The following is a 22991-nucleotide window of genomic DNA, read 5'->3' as shown; positions in this document are numbered from 1 at the left end:
CCATAAGAAATGAAAGCAAAAGAGATGTAGAACTTGCTCAAGATTAGGCAGAAATGGAATCAGAATCCAGCTTAAGGAACTTCAAGTGATCTAAATAAATTCATACCTTACAATCAAACAGAATATTTAGCATATGGTATGAACATCTTTGTGGGCATTTTAATAATACTATCTTCAACTTCTTATAATTGCTGAAATTTGAGTTTGTTCTAAAGAGCCAGGCACTATTCCAAGTTACAACAACTAACCATCATATTAACTTTGTCATCCTTGCGTAGGGGCCGTGCTAATCTTCTCTGTATCATTCCAATTTTAGTATATTTGCTGCCGAAGTGAGTACCATCATATTAACTTTGTAAACTAACTACAAATATTGTTGCCAGCTTACGGAGGAAGGACTGCCATGTAGCTCCATCAGGCTGCCCTCCCAAATGCTGCTGTGTGTTGGAGAGTGAAAAAGATAGGTCCAGTCCTAACACTTGGGAACAATCAACAGTACCTTGTTTGGAGATAGGATATTGGCAAATGCATCTAAAGATCTAGAAATGAAAAATGTGACCCCAGATTTTCTGGTGTGGCCTCAATCCTATAGCACGTGTCCTTGCAAGGGAAACAGAAGAGTCAGACTCAGAAGAGACGACATGTGAAAAGAAAGGCAGAGACTGAAGTCGTGTGGCCACAAGACAAGAAATGAATGAGACCACCAGAAGCTGGCAAAAAGAAATTAATCCTCCCCCAGAGCCCCGGTTGAGAGCCTGGGGATGCCAGGCTTCTCGCCTCCAGAACTGTTAGAGAATAAACTTCTGCTTCTGAAACCACCCAGCCTGCAGCAAGATGTGACAGCAGCCCTAGGAAACGAATCATCCAACCACCATATTACCCTGCCACCATCTAGGAACACCAAGGGCGTCTTTGTTGACAGCCCATATTTTAACAATGGGAAAGCCCTGGCTGGATTTCCCCACCTTTCTACCTCGAAGGCACGCTGGGAAGCTAACCCCGCACTGTGAAACATTTCCCTCAGGCTGTGGCTATGGACGGTAAACTGCATTCCTACATGGAAAAAGCTATTTTTTATCTATATAGAAGCAATGGCAATGCAAGCTTTTACACCAGTTACAATAACAAACATCTTTGCCCTATTCCTTGCATTATTTTACACACTAATTAAATTAGTACAATTAATATGGAACCTATTTGCACTTAGGATATTAAGATTGGGAACAATTACATCTAAGAATCTCCCAATATGCTAATTCAGAAAGTAATTGATGCTCTGTGAGTATGCATTTAATACATGCTTTGAAATGTAATGTATATTTGTTGTTGAGACTCTTCCGTAATATACTCCTGATGGACTAGTTCCTAATGAAGGTCATTCAGAACCGTATTTGATGTGCTACTATAGTCTATTTGTCCCTCCCCATCCACTCTACCTCAGCCTGCTCTGGGTTCCAGCATTCGCCAGAACAACCATCCAGAATCTCATCAATAACTGATCTAGACAATAAAATTTGGAGCTTTGGAGCTGAGAATATCCTCATATTTTGGGTCACATCCCTTTAACTTTCAATCTCACATACTCATTGTCTGGTGATGGGCGAGCTTGGTTGGTGGGAGGCCCTGCCAGTGAGGAGACAGGAAGGAGAGCGAAGTCAAGGTGTTTGTTCCTTCCTTTCTCCCTATGCAGGCCTGAGGAGCTGGCAGTGGCTGGGCTCCACTTTTGAGTCAGAGTCCTGGTCTAGACCTACAACTCTCTCTAGGCGCTGTTGGCCCCTTTGGCCATTCAAACATTGGTCAGTAGAACAACATCCCTTAACACGAGACCTTTGTTCTTTCCATCACTGATTTGTTCCCTTCTGTAAGAGTCTCTTCAATAGGGCCCGGCGGCGTGGCCTAGCGGCTAAAGTCCTCGCCTTGAACGCCCCGGGATCCCATATGGGTGCCGGTTCTAAACCCGGCAGCTCTACTTCCCATCCAGCTCCCTGCTTGTGGCCTGGGAAAAGCAGTCGAGGACGGCCCAATGCATTGGGACCCTGCACCTGCGTGGGAGACCTGGAAGAGGTTCCAGGTTCCTGGCTTCAGATCGGCGCACACCGGCCCGTTGTGGCTCACTTGGGGAGTGAATCATCGGCCGAAAGATCTTCCTCTCTGTCTCTCCTCCTCTGTGTATATCTGGCTGTAATAAAATGAATAAATCTTTAAAAAAGAAAAAAAGTCTCTTCAATAAACTCCTTCAATCACCCCCATTAAAGTGATAAGGAAACACACCCTAATAGTGTTCCTCTCACCCAGAACAGCAGGTGAACATCTTTCCAAGAGAACCCATCTAACATACTAAACAGTTATTTTCCACAGACAAAATTATTGCAAGCTCGCAAATCATTCCTAGTTTCCTAACATTACTACTAGATACGACTAACAAGAGGTATCCTTCTCCTTTAATAACAACAACAGCAATCAAAGAGAGTAGCTTAGGACAATTCTGTGCACCTCGAACAGGTCAGCTTTAAGGGTCTAGCATCACCACAGGGGTTTTGTTCTACAATACCTGTCATCACCATCAATGATGCACTCAGGGAAGGCGAGGCTACAGCCAAACAACATGATATGCTGATAGCAACTGAGGCGATGGAGGTACGCAAAGAACTTGAGGAACTTCTCCAGGTCCATGTGCTTGACGATCGAGAACACAGGTGTGGTTTGGTAGGGCAGTATCTGACACTGACTGTGCGGGATACTGATGCAGGTACCTGGGCAGTAAAGAGAACTACACTCAGAAGTGGACATACCAGATACACATGTTCATACAATCACTAGCTAGATTCTGCAAGAATGATTACACATGGACAGTCCTAGACACAGGTTCATTCACATAAGGACGCATGGGAGAAAGAAATCAAACCATTATTATTTACAGAGTGAGGGTACTTTTGTCCTGGGTATATGCGTAGAATACAAACTCCCTGCATGCCACATGGGAATATACACTGGGAATCAACATTTTAGATTATAGTTAGAACAGTGCATATCAAAAAAATTCCTAAAATATACATATTTGACACTGTGATGCTATTTCTAGATATTAATTCTAAAGTAATCATGGCTTGAACATTTTCTCCAGATCATCTGTGCATACGTCACAATTTTCAAAAGATACAAACCATATACACATGCAATGAACGTGATTTAAAGTATTACAGAATCAGTAACAGAAGAAAACTCCGGTATGTGGAAGTTGCTTTACAAAGCAATGGAATCACATGAAATAATGTCTAACAGAATTAGAAATGGCATGTCACCATCTGTATCCCATAATCCTGTTTGATTCATGTAAGAGAACTGATTTTATGTTTCCATAAACAGTTTTAAGAACAGTGATGCTGTCCACCCTATCCTCCATCCTTTCCCCTTTCTTATTTTTAAGTCTTACAGTTACATACCTTCAACTTACTGTGTAATCACAAGTGCAATGTCTCGACTAAATGAAGAACAAGTAGGGTAAGTAGAAAAACCAGTTATTCCAGAGTAGACAAGGGCTATAAAAAAATCAAATCTCATTGTGTAAAGTTTTTTATACTATCCATCTTAGTTACCACATGATCCTATGTGCATTTGCGATCCTGCCTATTTCAGAGTTCAATGTCAACTCAGAGGTTGACTTTGCTTATTCTCATAGTTATCTTTTCTGGATACCATTATATCCATGGTCTTTCCAATTTCTTCCTTCTGGAAATTATCCTTGATCTGATATAAATCATGACATTAATACGCATCCACACGATGGGATGTTAGCAGAATATTATGTTTCTTTTTTATTCTGTGTTCTCTTATGAAATAGTCTCACTACTTTTTGAGAAAGATGTAAGTGAATTGTGACTGTTTTTTAAATGACAGCTTGTTCAAATAAATCTTCAGAGCTAATGTTGTGGTGCAGAAGGCTAACCCTCTTATGATGTCAGCATTCCACATCAAGGTTCCTGTTGGGCTCCTGCACCTACATGGGAGAGCTAGAAGAAGCTCCTGGCTTTGGAAAAACATAGCTCTGGCCACTGCAGCTATTTGGGGAAGTAAACCACCAGATAGATGATATCTCTGTCCCTCTTTATACAAGTATGACTTAAAAATAAAATTAGAACTAGAGGGCTAGCATGTTGGTTCAATTTGCTAATCCTCCACCTCCAAGTGCTACACCCTATATGGGTACTGATTCCTGTCCCAGCTGCTCCACTTCCCATTCAGCTCCCTGCTTATGCCTGGGAAAGCAATAGAAGATGGCCCAAAGCCTTGGGACCTGCACCCACATGGAAGATTCAGAGGAAGCTCCCGACTCCTGGCTTCAAATTGGCTCAGCTCCAGCCATTGTGGTCATTTGGGAGTGAACCAGAAGATGGAAGGTATTACTCTATGTCTCTTTCTGTAAATCTGCATTCCCAATAAAAATAAATATTTTAATAAATGTTTATAAAATGCTGTACTTGAAAAAAGTTCAACTAATTCTTTGATCTGGGATAAAATTACAACCTTTAAAAGCACAGATTTTAGCCCAGCAATTGTGATATATGGTATTCCATAACTAGGTAGGTGTGCTACCTGGCTCCTGACTGCCTCCTGCCAATACAGATACTGAGGGGGCAGCCCCCAGGGCTTCAGCAGCTTGGTTCCCACCACACACTTTGGAGACATGGATTGTGTTGCAGCTCCGGACTTCAGCCCCAACCCAGCTCCCAGCATTGTGGACATTTACAGAATGAACCAGCAGATGGGAGCAGATGTCTCTCTTTTTTAAATAAAACCTACATTAGGATTTCTAACACTTTCTGCCCCAGTCATTCAGAGCATTTCAGTATCCACCACTGACCCTTCATTGTCTCCACTAGTTCTCCTTCAACACATTTTCAATCTCACCTTTCTCCCTAAGTTTCTCTGAAACCTTCCCAAGCTCCTGTCATAACATTGTCCCCCAAGCGAGCAGATGGAAACTATTAGCTCATGAGTCTCCCCCTTCATTAAACATACAACTTCCTATTGTCTTATAATATTCAGTCACTCAGAATGTGCTGAGTTCAACGCGGTACTATCAACCTATGATTTGTACTTTCAAAGGCAACCAACAATGCATGGAAGTTCCACATATTGAAACCAGAACAATCATGACAGAGTTAAAGGGCACTGAACTTCATTTTACCTTATCAAAATTCAAAATGCAAAATGAGAAAGGCAATTAGAAGGGAATGAAAATACAAATGAGAACAGGGAAAGAATACAACAGGTTCCTACTGATCTTTAACAGGAGTTCGATGTTACAGAAGTACTGGGGTAGGATATTCCTAAAATTGACACTCAAGTTGGTGAGAAAGATGAAAGAGCATCACAGAAGTGAAGACACAGATACTGTCCCTCAAACCCCCACAACTGTGCATATTGTGCTATGAGCGAAGAACCTTGCTTCTAAGAGCACAAGTCAAAGATCCTATCAATAATTTAAAACAGATTCATATTGATGCCCAACGTTGACCTGGGCCAGAAATCAAAACAGTACTCGGACTGTTACAGTGACCTCCATTCACAACCCAGCAAAGTGACACCGCATCTATTTCACCGAGGAAATAAGAGTTTCCAAGGACTAGGGAAACTGCTTGGGAACCCAGTTTTTATGCAGATGTTCCAGATCTGAAGCCTGTGTCTTCTGTTGCTTTCATCTTGAGCTCCCATAGCTTCTCTATACGTTAAATAGTTCTCAGACACAGATGTTTAGCCTTGCAGCTAAGATCCCTATGAGGGCCAGCACTGTGATAGAGTTGGGCCACCACCTACAATGACAGTATCCCACATGCACACCTGCTAGACTCTCAGCTGCTCCACTAATGTGTCACTTAGGTTCCTGCGTACATGCCTGGGAGAGCCGCAGAAGACAACCCAAGTGTTTGGGCCCCTGCACCACACAGGAGACCTCTGGCTTTAGCCTTGCCCAGCCCTAGCCATTGCAGCCATTTTAGAGTTTTCCATCAGTGGATAGAAGACTTCTCTCTCTCTCTCCCCGCCTTTCTCTAGTCTCCCTACTTCTGCTTCCCTCTGCCCCACCCAATCTCCTCCTCTCCCCCTCATCTCCCTCATCTCCCTCATTTCCTCGTTCCTCTCTTCTAACTCTGACTTTCAAAGAAATAACATGCATCTCAAATAAAGATTTCTGCATCCCATACTGGAGTATCTGGGTTCAATCCCAAACCACCTTTCTGTCAGGGCAGACACTGGCAGGCAGCAGTGACTCCAAGTAAATGGGTTGTCACTACTATGTGGGTTGTGTTGCCAGCTCCGGGATCCAGCCTTTCTGGGTATTTGAGAGATGAACAAGTGGATGTGAGCTTGGTTGCACTCTGTCTCTCATCGTCTCTGCCTCTGAATTTTAAGAAGTAACCATTTTAAAATTCCCAGAGCCCATTCAAGGAAGAAATTGACTGCGCACACACACACACACACACACACACACACACACGGCAATTTTGCTAGTTTAAATTACATTTTCTTTAGAATCCATCAGTTTTTTTTTTCTTCATTTACACTCAGAGAGGGCTCTTCCATCTGCTGGTTCCCTCCCCAAATTGCTGCAACAGCCATAGATAAACTGATCTGAAACTGGGAGCCAGGAACTTCTTTCAGGTCCCCCACACGGTGAAGGATCTCAAGGGCTTGGGCCAACTTCCCCCAATTTACCAAGCCATGAGCCCATAAGCAGAGAGCTGGATTGGAATAGCAGCTGGGACATGAACTGGCACCAATACAAGACGTCACTGCTATAGGAAGAGGATTAGTCTGCTATTCTGCTGTTCCAGCCCTGTGACTCTTTCAGCTTTTGAATGTATCTGAGTACCTTTGAGGGTAAACCATATTTGAAGTAATTAGATCACCAAAAGCCTCATTTCCCAGCACCACATAGCCAGGAAAACAAAAAGGAGAATATTTAATATATGAAATGAAAATCAATTTTTTGGTTGGCTACACCATCTTCAAGGCAGTGTGACTTGGGCCAGAGATACGATTTCTCTGATAGTTAAATTCACTTGGAGAAAAAAATCTGTGCTGAGCAAACAGTCATACTCTGAAACTTTTTAAAAAGAGGTCTCAAGACAGCATCGATACAAACAATGATGCTGTACTTGTGTGATGATTTCCAAAGATTTCCAGAGTTATCACTGAAAACATTAATACAATACGTACTCTTATATGAAAGCACTAAGGCTCTCCTAGGTGCATGGCTCAATAGAAAGATGGATATACAAACGGGCAGATGGGCTGACAATAAATGATTTACAAAAGCACACAAGATCACTGACAGAAAGTCTCGCACCTCTTGGGACCACATTCTTTCCACTATACCACAGCTGTCCATAGTCCACCAGAGGCTGTGGACAAGCAATCCAGAAGAGCAAGAATTCAGCAGAGGGTAAATGATCAAGTAAGTTTTAGTGAACAGGAAGAATTCTTCAGAAACTGGAAGCCACAAAAGCTCTGGATTAGAACAAAAATATAAAAGACACCAGTGGTTGAGAAAAATACCTACAAAGACAGAACTATAATTATGTGTGACAAAGAATGAAAAACTTCATTTTAGACAGAAAAAAATATGTCAGTTTTGCTTGAATTCACTCACAGCTAACAAATGTGAATATAAAAGGGAATCACTCTCAATGATTCCTGACTTTGAACCATTTAGAAAATTGTGTCAATTTTCTATTCTTTCTGCCTCCACATATGTGTAAACATTTTTCCTAGAATGTCTCGTTTTGTTGTTGTTGAAGCATGTAACTCTGGCATTGTCTTTTTACACATTCTCACCAAAAGCAAAGAGATTTTTGTGAATCAATTGCATGTTGTGTGCCATGCAAAGTCATTTCTCCGTGGGGAGAAGACAAGGCACTGCTGAAATGGTCCCGTTCATCACTGTTTCTCCATCTAACTAGGCTTAGAAAGGGTGGAAGAAATGGGTGTGACATTTTTTCCCCTGGGAACTTTTTTCCCCTGGGTGCCAAGTCTACCAGAAAGTGGAGGTCAGCACTGGCAGGTAAGAACTTGTTGGATTTAATTACCTACAGCAAACCCCTGGCCATCAATTAATGTTCCTTTTCTTTGAAAATAAAAATAACTAGGGAAATGAGGAGAATCTAGAGCCGATCTTTACAGGAAAATTTCACTTATGAATGTAATGCATTGCTGGTGGGATACATTTTTAATACAGTTTTACTTTAAGTAGACACAGCAATAGAGTGAGACATTCCTATTATACACATGGCATGATCAGGTTAGGGTAATTGGTATCTCTAAAACACCAACATTAAAAAGACATGATTTTGTAATAAATTTTCAGACAATCGATGATAGGATAGCCTCTGATTCGAGAAAAATTTAGAAACAAAACAAAGTGCTGAGTTGAAATGGGGTTCTGATCGTTAGTGTTATTGTTATCTTACTCTGACTCAGTATTCTAGATCAAAAGGGATTCCCTCTGCTCGTATCTCACTGCTAATAGTCTTAGGGTATGGGAATTAGGAAATAAAGATGGGTCTTGGGCCTGCTCCAGCACCCTAGTGGCTAAAGTCTTTGCCTTACATGTGCCAGGATCCCATCAGCACTGGCTCGTATCCTGGCTGCTCCACTTCACTTCCAGGTCCCTGCTTGTGGCCTGGGAAAGCAGTAGAGGACAATCCAAAGCCTTGGAACCCTGCAACCACATGGGAGACAAGAAGTTCTGGGCTCCTGGCTTCAGATTGGCTCAGCTCTGGCTTTTGCAACTACTTGGGGAGTGAACCAACAGATGGAAGATCCTTCTCTCTGCCTCTTCTTCGTTCTATAAATGACTTTCAAAGAATAAATAAGTCTTAAAACAGAAAGATGTGTCTTATGTGCATTATCCTTTTACTCCCTTGGAAATTATGATGAATTTATCCACTTCTCAGATTAGGTAATATGAAATTCTTCCATGATTTCACTTCACAGAAATTCTTACTTACACAATTAGTTCTAAATGCAATACTAAGAATAAGCACTCAATGTATATAAACTAATGAACACTCAAAGTTCTGGATAGCTACTTTTAAGTCAATGAGATTAGCCAATCACATTTAGCAGAGCATTTTGGGGCTTTGAAGAGAGGCAGCACAGATTAATTTACTAGATATTTCTGCACTAGTGTTTCCGATTAATGATTTAAGAAAATCTTATTTATATAAGGTAAACAAATTTCAAGTAACTTACATGTACAGATTTAAGAGGATGATACTTCCCACCCTGCCCTCCCTCCTTCCTTTCTCTTTCTACAATAACATACTTTATTTTATAATCCCAAGCTTAGCATTCCACAAAAAGTTCAACGAGTAGTAAGTCTTCACTGCCCTTAATTACAAATCCCATTTTCAACCAGCGCAATAAATATTTGTATCTTGAGTTGTGTGCAATTTATGTCAGTTCTTTTAAAATTTCCCTTATATCAAATTTAAAATTGTTTTAAACCAAATCAGCAGGGTATCAAATCGCAGTGGAAGATGATGGGATTATTTGATGGATGACTTTTCAAAAATAGTAGAACATTAACCTCGTGTGCTTTGCTCCCTTTTGTCCAATATCCTAAAAAGAAACTAATTCTGGTCTCCTTTCTGGGGCACATTTCATTAAAGGACTGCTCACACTGATTCCATTGCATCAGTAATATTGCATCAGGCAGTATTACAGCACAACACAATTCCCTTGCCCTAATTTGTCTCAATTGCCTCATTTTAATTCACAAGTTAGTTTCACAGGTCTCCCCTGTGGACGCTTCTGCGTGTGTTTGACCCATTTCCAGAACTTGAGTTTCAAACAGGATTATAAAGGAGGGTTCATTTAAGATTAATTTTGAAAGGCAGTTATAGAAAGAAAGGGGAAAACAGATTCACTCCTCTAAATGGATACAGTGGCTGGGTCTGGGCCAGACTGAAGCCAGGAGCCTGGAACTCCACATGGGTCCTCCACATGGGTCCTCCACATGGGTCCTCCACATGGGTCCTCCACATGGGTCTCCCACATGGGTCTCCCACATGGGTCTCCCACATGGGTCTCCCACATGGGTGCAGGGGTCCAAGCACTTCACCAATCTTTTGCTGCTTTCCCAGGAATATTGGGAGGAAGCCGGATCAGAACTGGAGTAACAGGAACACAAACCTGCACTCATACTGGATACCAGCATCTTTAGTTGCAGCTTCACCTGCTACACATGCCAGGCTTAACCTGAATCCAGCCAAGGGAAAGTTCTTTGTATACAATGGTTTTCAATGGTCTAGGAAGAAAATGCTCATCTAGCTGGCTTCCTTTCGTGATTTCATCTTTTATTCTTCTCATCCAGTCTGTCATTATGCTTGTTACTGCCTATCGCGTGACACCCCTCTTTGGGTTAAGCCCTAACCTTGTTCTGTTCGTCCTGTTCCAAACCTTCTCACATTCATCACTTTCGCCTGCGCCTTTGTTCTCAGTGTTTACTGAAGGACTCTAACACTGCTCGCGGCACTCTCAGACTCACCCACATTAGTTCACTTGCCCTCCCTGTCAGTTAGGGTCTCTTTCACAGCTGAGGAAACAAGGTTTAAGGGATTCCCCCGCCAAGGTTTGCACAGCGAGTCAATAGCAAAAGCAGGAATTCAATTCATGTATGTGCACACCAAGCCCACATCTTTTTCTACCAACAGCTGACTCCACAATCCCAGCTCTGTGCTTAAGGGCATCTTCCTACCCAAGTTTACACCACTTCCATGAATTGGGTCATGCAAGGGCCATGGAGACAGGTGGATTCTTTCTCACTGCTCGTTCAAAAAACTTCTTTTGTACTCCTAAACATGGAAGGCACTTCAACAGCAAAGTAAATACCAAGCAGAACACACGTCCTACCTGTAAGCAGCACATGCTCTTGTAAGGAGAAAGACAAAGTAATTTTAAAAGCATTAACACTGCCCGGCAATGTTTCACAGTCATATTCCCAATGCTCAGCAAAAAAAAAAAAAAATATATATATATATATATAGGCCATGGTAAGGGAAGACAATAAACTAGTTGTTATTAACAAAGGACTAGCTGGGGCCTGGCACGATAGCCTTGTAGCTAAAGTCCTCACCTTGCATGAGCTGGGATCCCATATGGGTGCCTGTTCTAATCTCAGCACTTCACTTCCCATCCAGCTCCCTGCTTGTGGCCTGGGAAAGCAGTCGAGGACGGCCCAAAGCGTCAGGACCCTGCACCCTCCCGGGAAGCCCGGAAGCAGCTCCTGGCTTTGGTTCAGCACAGCTCCGGCCATTGCATACTGGGTTGATCTGCAGGTTATGATGCTGGCATCCTGTACAGGTACCTGTTCAGATCCCAGTATTTCTACTTCCAATCCAGTTCCTTGCCTGGGAAAGCAGTACAGTGGGCCCAACTGCTTGGCCCCTCCCAACCACACGGAGAGCTGAATTAAGCTCTTGGCTTTGGTCTCTATTAGCCTCAGCTATTGCAGCCATTGGGGAAATTAGCAAATGGAACAACTCACTCTCTCCCTCTATCTCCGTGTGTGTGTGTGTGTGTGTGTGTGTGTGTAACTCTGCCTTTCAAGTAAATACATCTTTCAAAAACTGTTAAGGGGCCAATATGGTGGTGTAGTAAGCTGATCCTGTATGGTTCTGGCACCCACGTGGGTGCCAGTTCATGCCCCAGCTGCTCTACTTCTACTCCAGCTCCCTGTTGTGACCTGGGAAGCAGTGAAGGATGGCTTGGATCCTTGGGCCCTGGCACCCACATCGGAGACCTGGAGGAGGCTCCTGCTGTCACACTGGCATAGCTCAGGCTCTTGCAGCCATCTGGGGTGTGAACCACTGGATGAAGGAGCTCTGTCTTTGCTTCCGATCTGTAAAATCTTCCTTTCCAACAAAAAGGAATCTTTAAAAACATTTCTTCTCCTATAAATGTATTAGAACCAAATATTCAAACAGTATAACTGCTACAAGAGTCATGCCACAAAATAATTTAATCCAGGCTTTTTTCTTAAATTTGTATCCATTTTCAAACATTACTTGTTTAACCCTGTCTTCATCAAGTCCAGTAGTGAAAGCTGTTGTCATTTTTTTGACTAAGTACTCACTGCCATCAAGAACACCAAACAGAAGCAGTTCCCTTCACTCCCCAAATTAATTGCAACAGCTAGATCGCCTTGCAGGGATAGGGACTGTAGCAGAGGTGGGAATCAAACAGCTAGCCTTCTAAGAGCGCGGCAAAGGTTTTCACTGAGCAGTCCCACATCTCCTTGTATCATCCTGATTTTCAGCATTTGTACTAACCTGTCTTGTCCTGCTTAGTGATTTGTCTGTTCTGAGTATTCTCTCACGTTCCAGTTATGGGCTTTGTCACAAGAATACTCAATATTAACCCATTGACTTAAGGAGATTAAATGAGAAACTGAACTCTTGACATCAAAAATTCTTCTTGAAAAATACAGAACATATAGAATGAAGCCACATACTTGAGACATGAAGATACCAATGTAATAGCTGATATTGCTACTACTGTGCTCAATAACCTGTTATCTAGAACTCCTTATGGATGGAAAATCAACCTATACTATTCCTTTCACTCATGAATTCCTACCTTGGATGCCCCTCTGTACTAAAGTGCAGCAGTTCAAAGTAAAGGAATAGTTAGCAACAGTTTGTCTTCCCTCATCCTTGAAAATGTTCAGTTGTGGGGCCAGCATGACCACTCAATTGGTTAAGCATCCACCTGTCATGGCTAGTATCCCATATGGACACCAGACTATGCCCCGGTGGCTCCACTCCCAATCCAGCTCCCTGCTTACGGCCTCAGAAAGCAACAGGGGGAGGAAGAGCAGGGTGGCCCAAGTGCTTGGGAGCCTATAGCCATGTGGAAGACCTGGAAGAAGCTCTTGGCTACTGGGTTTGGAGTGACTCAACTACAGCCACTGTGGCCATTTGAGGAATGAGCCAGTAGATGGAAGATCTTTGTTTCTCTTCCTCTCTGTAGATCTGCCTTTTTCATAAAATTACACCTCTGAAAAATGCTCATTGTTTTAGCATAAGATTCCCCCATGTTATAACAAAAAAAAGAGGAAGGGTTTAAAATTAGCAAAATAAAAAGTCCTAACCATCAATCCCTACCTTCAACCTAAATAGCTAAACTCCAACCAAACACACTCAAGTTGGGTAGAAACGAGACCCAACTATCTTCTGCATACCAGATAATTTTATCTTTGAAGGCACAAAAATGAAAACGGGAGTAAGGATAGTTATATCAGATAAAATAATTTTGAAAAAGTAAAAAGACAAAAACATTTATTATACACTGATACAGGTCCAACTCATGAGAAGTAATTAATATATATGCCCCAACTTTGGAGATCCTAAATACATAAATAGTAACACATCTGAATGCAATAAAAGATTAAATGCAATAGCAGAAAACTTCAATAGCCCAGACTCAATAGAAGACAGATTGTCCAAATGAAAAACTAAGACAGAAGTATTGGACTTTAACTACACTTTTAAATAAAAATAAATCTTTTTATTTTAAAAAGATCATGCTTAAAGTAATGAAGAAATGTCACAGCAGAAATAAATGAAAGACCAGAAAAATAAGAGCAGCAAAACTGAAAGGTTGTCTTTGAAGAGACAAAATTGACAAACTTGGCTAAACCAGAATAAAATGTGAAGATACAAATAAAATCCTAAGTGGAAAAGGAAACATGACAAGTGCTCCCACATGGATAAAGCACAAAGCATCACAGGAGATCACTAGGAGCAGCTGTATGTCAGCCAACTGGGTCACCAAGACGAAAGATCCCAGACATGTACAACCACCAAGGTTGAACCCCATAGAAATAGACAACTCTGCGAAAACCACCAAGACATTTAGTCAGTGGTCGAAAGTCTTACCCCCCCCCAAAAAGGCCCAGGACTTTGACTCATGTTAAATTATAGCCGCCTTAAAGGAGCATCAATCCTTCTTGAACCATTCCAAACTCACTTTGATGCCAACATTATTCTGCTTCCAAATCCAGACAGCATAAAAAAATTTACACACCGATATTTTTCCCAAATATGGGAGCAGAAATTCTCAACAGCACATTAAATTCCATCACATTAAACCAGTTATTTCCTATAAGCAGCTAAGAATTTACTCCCAGAATGCAAGGACAGTTTTTTTTAAGATTTATTTTATTGAGCAGGCAGATCAGACCCTGGGAGAAAAGGACAAAGATGCTGAGTCCACTGGTTCACTCTCCAAATGGCTGTAACAGCCACAGCTGAGCTGATCTGAAACTAGGAGCTAGGAACCTCCTCTGTCTCCCATGTGGGCTCAGGGTCCCAAGACTTTGGGCCATCCTCCACAGCTTTCCCAGGCTACTGACTGGGAGCTGGATGGAAAGTGGAATAGCTGGAACACAAACCAGTGCCCACACAGGATCCCAGCCCCAAGGAGCAAGGTAAAGACCCAACATTGTCATCACACCAGGCTCACAAAGAAGGTTCTGGTGATATACCACATTAACAGAACGAAAGACAAAAATTATATGATTCTTTCAAAAATCATAAATGGCATTTTAGAAAATTCAGCACCCTTTCATGATTAAAACATTTTCAATATATTAGGTATATAAGGAGAATCTTAAAAGTTCATGGAAAATGTATTGTAATTGTTTCTGATGTGAAGACATTTTTAAAACCAACTTATCTTTAAATCTTTTCCCATGAGCTTTTGTGGTTCCCACATGGGAAATCCACTAATCTCATTTGCAAAAACATCAGAACAACAAAGGAAGGACCACGTTCCCAGGGGACTAACACATTTTCATTGAGGAAGTAACAGCACAGAAACTCTAGAGGACAGACATGCCAACACAGCCAGCCACATGATGCAGTCAGCCAACCCCGCCCCATACAGCCAGCTGCTGCATGAGAAACACCATCTCCCAGGACACCATAGGAGGAAACTGCCCTGTGCCCCACCACTCTAACTAAAGGAAAATTGCACAGTCCTCCACAACCTCCCAATGACTTCCACTCTGGCCTGGGGAGCATACTAGGGGGCTGAGCCAACTATGCTCTAAAAAGGGAAGACCTATTGTTTCCCCTAGCCTCCCCCCAGAACCCAAAGTTCCAGACCCCACTTACTTTGCAGAGGCTTGGTGCTACCAGGAAAGTCAAACTCACTGCACCCAGCAACAGAGTTTCAGGCATCAACTACAGACGTGAATTCATTCACTCATTACATGTGATCCAGAGGATTCCCTTCTTCCTCAGGCTAGTGCAAGCTGGGCTCCATTAAAAAGTCTGGACCCAACAGGAATTTCCCTCTGCACCTCCTAGCTCACAGAAATGGAAACACCCTTGCATCTGCACATCTATGCTTCATAGAACAGGGACTGATATTGGTATTGCAATCCTTGGAATAATTTTCACTCATTATACTCAGTATGCTTCAAGCAAGTGGCCACTCCCTCATCCCACATCTGGCTCCACTCCTGGGAGATCTGCGTAACAACCTCACTGTGACACAAAGACTTAATAGTCCATATCAAGTTTCTCAAACAGACTGGAATCCACCTGGTGAGACCCAGGGGCAAACTTGCCTGTATTTCACCTTCTGGAGTGATACCTGCCGGTACCAGACCCCTTGCATGCCTTGTAGTCAGGTGTAGCACTCAATTCATCTGCCCCTGTCTTGAGGCCAGGGCACTTGGTGTTCTCAGCCGCAGCACCAGCTGCACTCTTTCAACAGATGAGTCATCCACATCACACCTTCATGGAGCCACAGCTATGGGTGCAGAAATCCAGACATGCCAGCGTGACTGAGGGACAGCCCCCTTCTTGTCCCTTAGCAGCAAGAACAAGACCCTGACTATCATATTCCCACCGTTACTGACACCCAACTCTGTAGACTGAAAGATACATACCCTAGGAAGCCCACATTCACCTCGAAGTGCCACTTTGTCCCGAAGAACTAACTGAAGACTAAGCCACTGGGTCTTAGAGACACAGACAGAATTCACATGCCCCTCATCCACACATGGAACGCTCTCTAGAACAAGCCATAGAAGGGCACAAAAAGATGGAAATCATACCAGGCATCTGAGACAATGACAGAATAAAGCAAGAAATCAACAACAGAACTTTAACAAACACATGGAAATTAAGCAACATGCTATGGAACAACCAATGAGTAACTGAGAAAAAGGAAAACAAGAACTTTCTTGAAATAAATGAAAAAGCCTGTGGGATAGGAGGGAAGTTCGGAGGCCATTGCTGGGGTATAGCAAATTAAGCCTTCATCTGCAGTGCCAGCATCCCACATGAACACCTGTTTGAGTCCTGGCTCCTCCACTTCTGACTCAGCTCACTGCTAATGACTACAAATGCAAAAGATGCTCCAAGTTCTTGAACCACTACATGGGGGACCAAGCAGAAGCTCCAGGCCCTGACTTTGGGCCAACCCAATTCCAGCCATTGCAGATACTTGAGCAGTAAATTAGTGGATAGAAGATCGCTCCCCTCTGCATTTGAAACAGACAAATCTTTAAAAATTTATAGCATTAAGTGCTTACATTTTTAAAAAGTCTCAAATAATCTAACAAGGCACCTCTAGGACTTGAAAACCAAGGCTCAACCACACCCCAAATTAGCAGGAAGCAACGAGGATCAGAATAGAGATAACTGAAATTTTAAAAAGAGTTCGCTTTTTCAGAGGATAAACAAAATACTTAAACTTTGTCAGATTAGTAGCTTTAGAAAAAAATCTCAGATTTAGAGATGAAAAAGGAGCATTACAAATGATATCAGAAGGGCCATCACCAAGCCTCTGCCTATGCACCAGCAGCATGCCAATGGGTGCCTGTTCATGTCCCCACTGCTCCACTTCTGATCCACTCCCTACTTAAAGCCTGGGAAAGCAACTGAGGCTGGTCCAAAGCGTTAATACCCTGCACACATGTGGGAGACACAGAAGAAGCGCATGGCTTAGGACCAGCCACACTCCAGCCTTTGTGGCCATTTGGGATATGAACCAGTGGATGCAGGACTTGTCTTTCTTTTTCTGTCTTTCAAATAAAAAGAAGTCTTAAAAAAAGCAAATGACACCACTAATATACAAATGAAACTGCTAAATATACCTTAACAATATACTAGATTTTCTACTTTTATGTACAATGCCATTATACACTTAGATAGCAGAATGTTGGACTGGTGACTGTGGTAAAATTATGGGGTGAAATAGCATGTGCGGTATGGGGATGGAGAACAGCGAACTGGAGGGAGGAATCCCTACAACTCAAACCCTATCGTGGGCAACAAGAAATTACTATGAACATCTATATACTAACAAGTTGGAAAACCTTTTAGTAATCAAAAGATTTCGGGGGGCCCAGTGCGATAGCGTAGTGGTTACGGTCCTCACCTTGAATGTGCCGGTTCTAATCCCAGCAGCCCCACTTCCCATCCAGCTCCCTGTCTGTGGCCTGGGGATGCAGTCAAGGATGGCACAAAGCTTTGGGACCCTGCACCCGCATGGGAGACCCAGAGGAAGCTCCTGGCTCCTGGCTTCAGATTGGCTCAGCTCCAGTCGTTGCGGCTGCTTGGAGAGTGAACCCTCGGATGGAACATCTTCCTCTCTGTCTCTCCTCCTCTCTGTGTATCCACCTTTCCAATAAAAATAAATCTTTAAAAAAAAAGATTTCTGGATACACACAACCTAAGATTAAATCAGGAAAATAAAAATCTGCATAGAGCCATGAGCAATGAGACTGAGGTAGTAATTAAAAGTCTCCCCGCAAGGAAATCCCAGGACCTAGGGCATCAGCACCGTGTCTGGGAAAGCCGATGATGCCGCAAGTGCCCGGGCTCCGAACACACATGGGATGCCCAAAGGAAGCTGCTGAATTTTGCCAGCCTTCAGTCACTGCATCTATGGTTGAAGTCACAGAAAACAAACAGAAGTGTGATTATAGCAGATGTGGGAAAGGGAGGCAGGACTGGGAAATGGCGGTCCAAGGATGCAAAGTTTTAGTTACCCAGGAAGAATAACCTCTAGAAAACTATCGTCACCATGCTGTACAACAGAAAGCCATGTATTGTATGCTTTGAAAATTGCTAGGAGATTTTTAATGTTTTCCCCACTCACACAAAAAAATCACTTGGATCGTTTAACCTCAAATGTGACAATTCCTTTCATATTTCATATAAACAATGGTATCTTGGGGCAAGGGCAAAGAACAGATTAGAAGGAATCAATTTGATTGGAAATACTTCATACCAATTGCTGGCTATACTGTGAAGTTAATGCAGGTGAGGACTGCACCAGCAGTATAAACTAGGGGAGACATTTTCCATTCTAGGTAACACAGAAAAAAATATTTTGCCAGAATGATTTCTGACAAACCAATTAGGAAGAACATTGAATATGTAGATCTGTAAGAGGAATAAGACCAAAGAAAAAAAAAGGTGAAGCCAGGGCCTGTGAAGGTGGCAGCTTCTCAATTAACCCCAATAACTCTGAATTCAAACATTATTTCTCATTACATTACAGAAAAAGCAAAGAGGCAAATGTAAGGCACGTTTGCTTAATGAGTCAACTATAACATTTGTGAGAATGTCTTCATAGTCAGGAATAAATCATAAGCCAATACCTTATTCATCTATGCAAGGAAAGTACTTCACATCCTGCTGTGGAAATTACCAGAATCAATTTAAAGTTAGTACTCCTTCCAGGAGAAACACAATGTAGAATGCCTATTTTCTACATACCTACATATACCCTTCTATTCTAATGCACCCAAGTCTTTCGGTGGAGTTTGTTGTCAGAGTCACATACTATGTGTGTGAGTGTGTGTATGTGCCTGGATTTCTGCAGCAACCTTGCCTACACATCCATAGCACTTGATTTCAAGATACAACCTTGCAATCTGATGCTACTCATGCAGTCAACATTTTCTGTGACCATGTTCTACAACAACACAGGGTCAAAACTTTATTATAATTATTCATATTGTATAGGGCCAAGTGTGATGTAACATTCACTCTGTAACATCTTCATCTGAAGACTTTTTTTTTTATTCATTGATTACATTGTATTATGTGATACAATTTCGTTGGAACTGGGAATCACTCCACCCCTTCCCCCGCCCTCCCCCCCATGTGGAATATTCCACCTTGTTGCATATCCACTGATATCATCTGAAGACTTTTCATTGATTTGAAAAGAACTCACCCTGCCCCCAAACCATCTTCTTAGAACTATCAATAATAATTCAAAGCTATATGGTGTTTAAGTTTATAAAATATCTTCCCATACATTTGTCTGGTGGTTCCACAGTCTGGCCCAAATCTCAGCTTTAGAATTATGTATTTATGTGGCCTTTGGCAAGTTGTGGATCTTCAGTAACAGTTTTCTTATCTGTACAATGGGACGATTAAATCTGTTTATCGGTCACTGTAAGGTTGGTGAGACACCAAGTTCTGCTATTACTGTGATTATCTCATTTGGATCTCACAAGCTCTGGGAACTAGACATTTATATCCATGTAACAGAGGGTAAAATTGAGGCAGACACATTAATCATGTGTCTTGCCTTTTTCCTCTGGATTCTATGACATATCCACTTGTGAAGAAATAATTACTCATTTATACTTATTTATACAGGGTCAAACTTTAAGGTTTCATTAGTCGGTTTTTCTAACTTGGAAAATAAAAGTGCTGAGAGCTCTTTTTAAACGTCATTAAGCATTTAGACACATTAGTTATTAGGAAAATAGTTGTTCAGTCCGTATTAGTTACATAAAAGCACGAGGCTTGGTGCTATAGAGTTGTTTTTTAAGAAACAGCTTGAATTTAGACATTTATTTAACCAAAATGTACCTTAATACATGAATTATTTTCCATTCCACCAATGGTAAAAATAAATTATTTAATAAAAGCAAGGAAATTATTGGGGGTACGGGATAGTGTTGTAGGACCATGGGTGCTCCCTGGACATCAGCATCCCATGTGGGCAGTGGTTCGAATTTCACCTGCTCCACTTGCAATCCATGTCACTGCTAATGTGTCAGGGAAAGCAACAAAGATAATCTATGTACTTGGGTCCCTGCCATTGACACGGGAAACAGCAGGGGTTCTAGGCTCCTAGCTTCAGCGTTGGCCAGCCCTAGTTGTTGCAGTCATTTGGGAAGCAAGCCAGGAAATGGTTGAAGTTTGGAAGGTCTTTCTCTTACCTTGCATCTTAGGTTTCTGACTAGCCAATAATTGTTGCCTCACACTGGGACTGGCTCAAGCATAGGCGAAAAGACTGAAGTTGGTATGAACACAAGTCCAGGAACAGCATGGGCCTAGTATAAAATTAAAATATGAGGCTGTGCTATAAAAAGGTTTTTCTTTCCTTTGATTGCATCACATCTCTTTGCATTAATTTCAAGAATGCAACAGAGCATTAGACACAATATAGAGTGCATCTCAATGGTTGGCTCTTTGCAATAAACAGACCTTCACGCTTCTGAAGGGAGACAATCATTAGAACAGCAGTACCCGCTCAGGCAACAATCTAACTCTGCACAAAGAGATAACCAAGCAGCCTCACTATTGCTCCATAGTGTTTTCCAAGAACCAAAGTTGAGCCGCTGGTGAGCAGCTTGGACCTCAAATTCAGCCCAGAGTCCTCTTGTCTTTACATAACATAAAGCAATACAAGCCAGTCTCCTTCGAACACTACCTAACAATGATGCTGCTTTTTGGGAAGTCAAAAAGTTACATGCATAGCATATTTCAACTCCAGCTTGGACAGTCCTGCATTTCTCTAAAAAAAAAATGCAAAAACTTGAAGTTAATAAGTACTCCTACCTTGGCCTTTACAAGCATGCACACTCAACTCTCTAGCTAGGACAGAAAACTAATAATTAAGTCACTACTTCCACTGTGGTGCGGAGAAGTCACTGCCTCCTATCTGCTTCTTAACCATGGTGCCCATGGCAAAGCCAATCCATCACAAGTCAGTTTGAATTCTTCACACACAGGGGTTGCCAAGAAAATGTCAACAGCCACATTTTGTTGCTACTAGGGAGAGAAGATAAGAATTTAGCTCACTTGTAACTGGAGCTGCATGTTTAGAAACAGGAAACTGGCACACCTTCCTTCTACTTTTATCAACTACTATAGATAACAAATTCACTTTTCAGAAGACAAAGGATAGCACTATGAAAGTTGACCTTAAATATAAAATCCCAGTCTCTCTCGCTCTGCCTTTCAAATAAACCAAAATCTTTAGAAGGCAGATGTAAGACAAACTCAGGCACTAAGATGTAGGCACCCCAAGCAGCCTCTTAAGCACTGCACCAAATTCACATCCCCTACCTGTCTCCTCCCATTTGCGCTGTGAAGAGGGACCTGAGTATGCCGTTCAATAAATGTTATGTAAGTAACAAATAAACCTCTGAGATAATAAAGCCAAAAAAAAAGTCATGGAAATGACTGATTAATGTGAAATAGCAAGAGGGCAAAATTTGCCCAAGGTGCAAGTGGGAAACATTGTCAATGGAACAGACACATGCTGGCCTACAGAGTCGGCAGAACTGAAGGCTCTGGCCAAGTATCAAAATCCCAACTTAGACAACTCAGGAGGGAAATGCTGAACCATGTTTGTCTAGGGACATGTCAGTGTTTCCTGCAATTAGAGAAGTTTGGAATATGAATTTTCACAATGATCAATTAAAGGATAAATTGTAGGGCTCAGCATGCTGCTACAAAACTTTTGCTATCTCCAGTAACTGCTCAAAATTGTGAAATACAGAAGACTATTCTTAGAAAGGGGGTGGGGGGGTGTTCCAAGACCAGCAGTAGGCGCCTGACCCAAGGATACTGCCCAAGTCTACAACCTGTTTTTTCCTGTGTATACTTGGAATGCAAACCTCAAAAGCTGTGAGCCACAATAAACTATTTCTATGTCAACTCTTAGGCACTTGTTCTGTAGCATCATGAAGCTTACTAACACTAACACTAAAAATATTTCAAATTTGACAAGCAAAAAACTCAAAGGAGTTAACTATTAGAAACACATTTGAGGCAATACACTGGTTTGTTTGGTTTGATGCTATTGTTCTGGAGTTCTTTGTATATTCTGGAAATTAGCCCTTTGTCTCCTGTGTAATGTGCAAAGATCTTCTCCCATGCTATTGGCTGCTTTTTAACTTTGTTGATGGTTTCCTTTGCTGTGCAGAAACTTAGCTTTAAATGTACACTCTACAAAGGATCAAATTCAAATGGCTAACACATGAAAAAAATGCTCAAGCTCTCTGGCAACAAGGGAAATTCAAACAAAAACACTGAAGTTCCACTTAATGCCAGAAAGAATTGCCCACGTGCAGAAAACTACCAACACCACCTGCTGGAGAGGTTGCAGAGAAAAGAGAACGCTACTCCACTGCTGATGGGAATGCAGGCTGGTGCAGCCACTATGGAAGTCAGTATGGAGAACACTTAGGTGAGTAAAAATTCACCTACTATGACCCAGCAAACCACTTCTAGGAATGTATCCAAAAGACTTGTTACATGACAAAATAACATTCACCCCAATGTTTATTGCAGCACAATCAACAATAGCAAGAACATGGAAGCAACCTAAATGCCCATCAACATAGGACTGGATAAAGAAGCTGTGGTTCATCTACACTATGAAATACTACTCAGCAATTTAAAAAAATGAAATATACTTTGTGGCCAAAGGGGCCAAACTAGAGACCATTATGCTAAGGCAAATGAGCCAGTTCCAAAAGGTCAAATATCATATGTTTGCTCTAATATAATTTGCTAAATCTAGATATGTGAATCTTACTCTATGTCATTTCATACTTACCTGTACCTTATGTATTAAGAACTTGTGATGTAATTCATTAATCAATCATCCATAAGAGGCTGAGTATTTATAAGCACCTGAGACGGTCAATGTTC

The 22991-nt window shown here is 41.8% G+C and overlaps 1 protein-coding gene and 1 non-coding gene across 3 annotated transcripts in view; both read right to left on the bottom strand.

Annotated features, from left to right (window-relative positions):
- CORIN (corin, serine peptidase) overlaps positions 1-22991 on the bottom strand; it is a 224284-nt gene that overhangs the window by 129652 nt on the left and 71641 nt on the right. For both annotated transcript variants that reach the window (XM_058670142.1, XM_004579119.4), the window contains exon 4: positions 2552-2753. In XM_058670142.1, the coding sequence (XP_058526125.1) occupies positions 2552-2753 (202 nt within the window). The remainder of the gene's footprint in view (positions 1-2551; positions 2754-22991) is intronic.
- Positions 235-340, bottom strand: LOC118760041 (U6 spliceosomal RNA). Its single transcript, XR_004996538.2, has one exon. It is a non-coding gene; the product is annotated as a U6 spliceosomal RNA (small nuclear RNA).

This window comes from Ochotona princeps, chromosome 11 (assembly GCF_030435755.1).
Source record: "Ochotona princeps isolate mOchPri1 chromosome 11, mOchPri1.hap1, whole genome shotgun sequence".
Lineage (NCBI taxonomy): Eukaryota > Metazoa > Chordata > Mammalia > Lagomorpha > Ochotonidae > Ochotona > Ochotona princeps.
Note: the sequence above shows the minus strand (reverse complement) of the source record. Positions and strands in the feature narration are given on the sequence as shown.